The sequence below is a fragment of the Callospermophilus lateralis genome, unplaced genomic scaffold, assembly GCF_048772815.1.
Source record: "Callospermophilus lateralis isolate mCalLat2 unplaced genomic scaffold, mCalLat2.hap1 Scaffold_63, whole genome shotgun sequence".
NCBI lineage: Eukaryota > Metazoa > Chordata > Mammalia > Rodentia > Sciuridae > Callospermophilus > Callospermophilus lateralis.
Window position 1 is genome coordinate 4,978,995 of NW_027514713.1, and position 6,289 is coordinate 4,985,283.

Here is a 6,289-nt window from a genome sequence, read left to right on the forward strand (position 1 = left end):
GGGGGTGCTACTGGCATCTAGTAGGTAGAGGCCAAGAATACTGTTGAATATCCTACAGTGCCTGGAACACTCCTCACAGCAAAGACTATCAGGCCTAAAGTGTCCATAGCATTAATGTTGTGAAACTTGAGTTAGTTGTATGTTTAACTTTCTTTTTTTCTTTCTTTATTTCTGGGTGGTAGGGATTGGACCCAAGGCTTTATGCATGCTAAGCACATGCTTTACCAATGAGCTACACCATCAATCTGTGTTTGATTTTTAAATAAACTCTTAAAATGTTTTCTAAATAGCCTATTTTGCATTCCCATTGGCAGATCATGAGAGGTGTTCCATGATATTGGTATTGTTGGTCTTTTTAATTTTAGTCACTTTACAAGGATAATGCATTATGGTTTTAATGTGTATTTCCTCATTGATTATTTTAGTTGAACTTTCTTTTCGTTTTTTTTTTTTTTTTTTTTTTTTTTTTAATACCAGGGATAGAACTCATGGATGCTTAACCACTGAGGCACATTTCCAGCCCATTTTACTTTTTTGGGGGGAGGGGGTGTAGAGATACCAGAGATTGAACTCAGGGGCACTCCATCCAGTGGCCACATTCCTAGCCCTATTTTGTAATTTTTTATTTAGAGACAGAGGCTCCCAAGGTTGCTTAGGGCCTCACTAAGTTGCTGAGGCTGGCTTTGAACTTGTAATCCTCCTGCGTCAGCCTCCCAAGCTGTTGGAATTACAGGCATGCACCATCACACCTGGCAATTGAACATCTTTTTTTCATGTACTTATTGGCCTTTTGTATATCTTCTTTGTGAGATGTCTGTTCAATTTTTTTTACCCATTTGTCTTTTTAAATTGATATTTTTAAAGTGCTTTATATATTTTACCTTTCTATTGCGAGAAACATATATAACATAAAGTGTATGATTTAATCATTTTAAGTGTGCATTTCAGTGACATTTTATAAATTTTTGATTCAATACCTTAATCAGATATTTTTATCCAGTCATCTGCCTTTTTAATTCCTCTCCAAAGTCATTTGAAGTGTTGATATTTTAAAATTTAGTTTGTTAATTTTTATAGTGTGAGTCATGATTTTCTGGTCATGTCTAAGGTTTTGTTTTGTTTTTTGTTTGTTTGTTTGTTTTTTGTAGTGCTGGGGGTTGAACCCAGGGCCTTGTGCATGCAAGGCAAGCACTCTAACAACTGAGATATATCCCACGCCCCAGGGGTTGATTTTTATTTAACTTTTTATACAGTATACATTTAGTCCAGAACAATTTGTTGCAGGAATTCTTCTTTCTCTTTTGAATTATTTTGCCACTTTTGTCTTAATTACTGCAGGTTTATAGTAAATCTTGAAATCAGGTGATATGAATTTTTCAATTTAGTTTTCTTTTTTGTTACTGTTGTTTTGATTATTCTAAGACCATAGAAATTCCATGTAAATTTTAGAATTACTTTCTCAATTTGTATAAAAAATATTAATGAGATTAAATTGAGTTTACATTGGATCTATAGCTCCATTTGAAAAGTTGACATTTTAATATCACTGTTTCTTTCAATCTATGAAGTTCTGTCTCCATTTATTTGTATTTTCTTTAATTTCTTTAGCAGTTTTGTTCTGTTTTCAGTGTAAAGATTTTACTTTTTTTTCTAAATTAATTTCTAATTGTTTATATTCTGTTGCTATTATAAATAGCATTTCAAAGTATAATTTTCTGATTGTTGCTAGTATATAGAAATATAATTATTTTTTGTATATTGACCTGTACGCTATAATCTTACTAACTTCACTTAGTAATTAGTTTTCTAAAAAATGGATTGCTTTTGATTTTCAGTGTAGATGCTGAACTCATCTGTAAACTAAGACTTTTACTTCATCCTTTTCAACTTTTATGCTTATATCTTTTTGTAGGTTAATTGTACCAAGACATTCTGTACTAGCTTTAACAGAATCAGCAAGAGAGCCATTGCCTTCTTCCTGATCTTAGAGACAAAGTGTTAATATATTAATACATGCTGCATTTTTCATAGATACCCTTTATTTAAAAAAAAAAGAATTTCAATATATTAATACAGCTCTTTGTTTTTCATAGACAGCCTTTACAAAATAAATAATTTTCTATCTATTAATAATTTTCTGAGTGTTTTTTATACCAAATAATTTTTGTATATTTGTTGTGATGATCATTGGATTTATATTTGTGTTAATGTGGTAAACTACATTAATTGAATGGATTAACAATTGAATATTGAATTCCCCTCTCCCTTTTTTGGTACTAGGGATTGAACACAGGGGCACTCAACTGAACTACATCCCTAGTTCTTATTTATTTTTTTATTTTGAGACAGGATCTTGTGAAGTTGCTTAGGGCCTCATTAAGTTGCTGAGGCTGGTCTTGAATTTGAGATTCTCCTGCCTCAGCCTTCAGAGTCTCTAGGATTACAGGTGTGAGTCATCATGCCTGGCATAGACTTTTTTTAATGTATTTCTAGTTTCAACTTACTAATACAGATGGTGTCATGTCTTGATAAATCAATTGTAAGTTGAAAATGCATCTACTGTTTCTAACCTACTGACCATCCCAGATAAGCAACATGGTACACTGCAGAATGTCCCAAAGCACCCTCACAATCATATGGCCGATTGGGAGCTGAGGTTCCTTACTGCTGCCCAACATTACAGAAGACTATTGCACTATTCTGCATATTGCCAGCCCAGGAAAAGATCAAAATCCAGAATACTAAGTATGGTTTCTACTGAATGCATAACCTTTTTTGTACCATCACAAAATAAAAAAAAAATATTAAGTCAAATTATCCTTAAGTCAGAGACCATCTATATTTTGTTGAAGATTTAGACATTTGTAGGCATGAGGGATATTGGCCTGAATTTTCTTTTTCCAAAATGTCTTTGCTAGGTTTTGGTATCAGAGTAATCCTGGCCTGATAAAAAGAGTTGTGAAGTGTTCACTTCTCTTCTATTTTGTGAGTTTCAGATTGGTTTCTTTTCCTTAAATGTTTGATAGAATTTGTGTGTGTGTGTGTGTGTGTGTGTGTGTGTGTGTGTGTGTGTGTAATAATTTGGATCTGGAGTTTTCATTGCAGGAAAATCTTTAAGTTATGGTTAAAATTGACATTCTTAGCTGGGTATGGAGGCACATGCCTGTAATTCCAGTGACTTGGGAGGCTGAGGTAGGAGCATCACAAGTTCAAATTGAGCCTCAGCAACTTAGTGAGGCCCTAAGCAACTTAGCGAGATCCTATCTCTAAATACAAATTTTAAAAGGGCTGGGATGTGGCTCAGTGGTTAAGTGTCTCTGGGTTCAATCCCTGACACCAAAAAAAATTCAGTAATGTGATTCACAGTCCAATTAAGTGTCATGAGTTTTCCTGAAGATGACCTGAAGGGCATATGGCATGTGTTGTTAGTTTCACTAAAAGCCAGTGGTGCAACCACTCCACCTCTGATTGGCTACCATGTTGTCCTGTTGGAAAAGCATAAGAATATGAAAATAGTAACCAAAATTGAAAGATTATAAATAGGCATAGGTGCAGTAGCTCTGTCTCCAGGATGGGATAATGGTCTTTATGTAAAAAAAATCTGGTAGATTCTGGCTCAATATATCCATTTGTCTATTAGAAGCTGTCTGAGATCGAAGGGCATTAGTGGAAAGAAGCAGATAAACGTCCATTTAAAATATTTTTGAACATTTAAAACATTTGCTAAAATTTGCCATTTAAAAAAATGTGAAATAGAGTAAAATCTCCCCACCCATCTTACCCTTGGATTCAGTTTCATCCACCCTTCCCACCAGAACCACAAATTCTTTGGCTATATTTTAATTTCTTTATGAATATGGAAGTAATATTAATATATATCTATCTTTCCTCCTATGGAATATTAAGGAAGTATATTATACATCATGTTCTTTGGGCTTTTGTTTTGCTTTGTTTTGTTTTTTAGTACCAGGGATTTAACCCAGGAGTGTTTTTACCATTGACCACATCCATTTCACTTTTTATATTTTATTTAAAGACAGGGTCTCACTAGTTTCTTAGGGCCTTGCTAAGTTGCTGAGGCTGGCTTTAAACTTGTGATCCTCTTGCCTCAGCCTCTCGAATCACTGGGATTACTGGCATGTGCTACAATATCTGGTTAAAATGTTCTATACTCTACTTTTCTCCATTAAAAATATATTCTGGCTGCTTGCTTCAGCAGCACATATACTAAAATTGGAATGACACAGAGAAGATTATTATGGCCCATGTGCAAGGATGACATGCAAATTCATTTATTTATTCTGGGGCTGGGGTTGTCAAAAAAAAAAGTCAAAAAAGTCAAAAAAGTCCTAATCCAAATGTAAGGATTTGGCATACCCTCCAGATGTTTCAGTGTAGTAGTTAGGAGTTTGGGTTCTCCAATCACACTTCAGTTCAAATTCTGGTTTTGCCACTTAAATAACTTTAGGCAAAAATGTAAAGTATCTTAAAGTCTCACCTTGTTCATCTGTAAAAAGGGAGCACACATCAATATCTGTAATCAGTAAATGTTAGCTGCTATCATTCTCCTCCTTCTCCTCATCAACATCATCAATAATCAATGATCAGCTAAGGTTTAGATGACAAATAACAAAAACATTCCAACTAACTTTATCTAAATAGAAAATAAATTTACTGCAAGTGTACAGAATAGCACCTAGAAAACAAAATAAAACTAAATCAAGCTTATAAGCAATAGAAGCCAATAACCCAGGAATTAATGGACAGTTTGCTCTCTAAGTCAGCAACACCAGGAAGAATCAGCTCCAAGCCTTTTCCATTCTTGGGCGATTCAGATTCCTTGGAAAAAGATACAGAGAAAGACATTGCCGCAGCCACGATGCCGAAACGAAAGAAGCAGAATCAGCAACAGCAGCCGCCGCCACAGCAGCCACCACTGCCCGAGCGGGAAGAGACTGGAGATGAGGAGGATGAGAGTCCCATAGGACCACCCAGCCTTCTGGGCCCTCCTCCCATGGCCAATGGAAAGCCTGGTGACCCCAAGTCAGCTCTTCACAGAGGTCCTCCAGGATCAAGGGGACTGATGATTCCACCACTGCTGAGTCTCCCACCTCCTCCCCGGGGCAGAGGCCCAATCCGGGGAGGCCTCGGCCCCAGACAAATCTGACCGCCCTGTCTGTCGACACTTTTCCAAAAAGGGCCACTGTAGATATGAAGACCTCTGTGCCTTCTACCACCCAGGCGTCAATGGACCTCCTCTGTGAGACTGTGCCTTCCCATCCAGGCTGGAAGGAGCCCTCTGTGACCCAGCGGCCATGTATTTCCCTGTGGCCCTGTGATGGCTACTGTGAGGCTCTTCCACCCAACACCCTCGGTCAATGACACGTCCACCCCCATCCACCACCTCCCTGGTTTGGGGTCCAGAGTTGTGTTTCATCACTGGTGTGCAGCGCGCTCTGTATTCTGATCCAGCCTCCAGAGACATGCGTTCGGGACCCCTTCTTGCTCCCTTCAACTGCCTCCTGGATCTTCTTCCCTTTCGCCAAATGATTGCTGAACAGGAAACCTCTTTGGCGCTGTTTCTCGTGCATCTGTCCACCTGTCCCCAGTACTGCCCTCAATTCCTGAGAGCCCTGGAGCGGTTTCCTACCCACTTTAGCTGCTTATTTTAAGTCCTTTTTATGTGACATCCCAGTGTTTTCAGCTGCTTGGGAAACTCGCCAGGTTTTCTGACCTGGGGTCAAGTTTGGGTGACTGGTACAGAGTTGCTCCCTGAAAGGCAACTGCCCCTGCTTTTGTATTTCGTAGTTTCTCTGTCAGTAGCATGATCCCCACCACTATGGTCTGTGATCACTGTGCTTTGTGAAACTGTGCATCCCCTCGTAGCCTCTCTCAGTATCCGTGGCATTTTTGTGATTTCCCAACACTAGAATAAGTTTTTCTGCCAAAATGAGTGAGGCTCTTGGTACCCTCTAGACTTTCCCCACATCCCAACTTGGGAGAATCGTGAAACTCCACAAGACTGCCTCCCTGGTCCTCCCTGTACTTCTCCTGGTGTTGATTATTCTTGGTCTGACACAGGCCAATGATGTCTTGTAAAGCCTCAGATGGACCTCCCTACCCAGCTCCTTTTCAGCCTGTTTTAGTTGGACTGTCATTGTGAAGCCACCAGCCCTTTCATTTGAATTCTGTGAATCTCCACCTGGCCTATCTATGGGTGGAACCTGGACAGTACTGTTGCTCTCTTCTGACACTCTTCCCTCACATCCCTGGCACTGGTTGTTTTCTG

The 6,289-nt window shown here is 38.5% G+C and overlaps 1 protein-coding gene and 1 pseudogene across 1 annotated transcript; both read left to right on the plus strand.

The window, feature by feature from the left end:
* The first annotated feature begins 4,207 nt into the window (after positions 1–4,207).
* LOC143389719 (U6 spliceosomal RNA) lies at positions 4,208–4,300 on the plus strand (annotated as a pseudogene).
* A 576-nt stretch (positions 4,301–4,876) lies between these two features.
* LOC143389593 (proline-rich protein 3-like) lies at positions 4,877–5,264 on the plus strand. The gene is made up of 2 exons (XM_076842550.1): positions 4,877–5,060; positions 5,158–5,264. The coding sequence occupies exons 1-2, from the start codon at positions 4,880–4,882 to the stop codon at positions 5,262–5,264; spliced, it is 288 nt and encodes a 95-aa protein (XP_076698665.1). The 5' UTR covers positions 4,877–4,879.
* The last annotated feature ends 1,025 nt before the right edge of the window (positions 5,265–6,289 follow it).

What these genes read in the sequence shown, in the direction of transcription:
- LOC143389593 (XM_076842550.1), top strand. Translation starts at nt 4,880, where the DNA reads ATGCCGAAACGAAAGAAGCAGAATCAGCAACAGCAGCCGCCGCCACAG. An exon ending in CAAGTCAGCTCTTCACAGAG is followed by an intron (nt 5,061 to 5,157) that starts GTCCTCCAGGAT and finishes CCTCGGCCCCAG; the next exon opens with ACAAATCTGACCGCCCTGTC.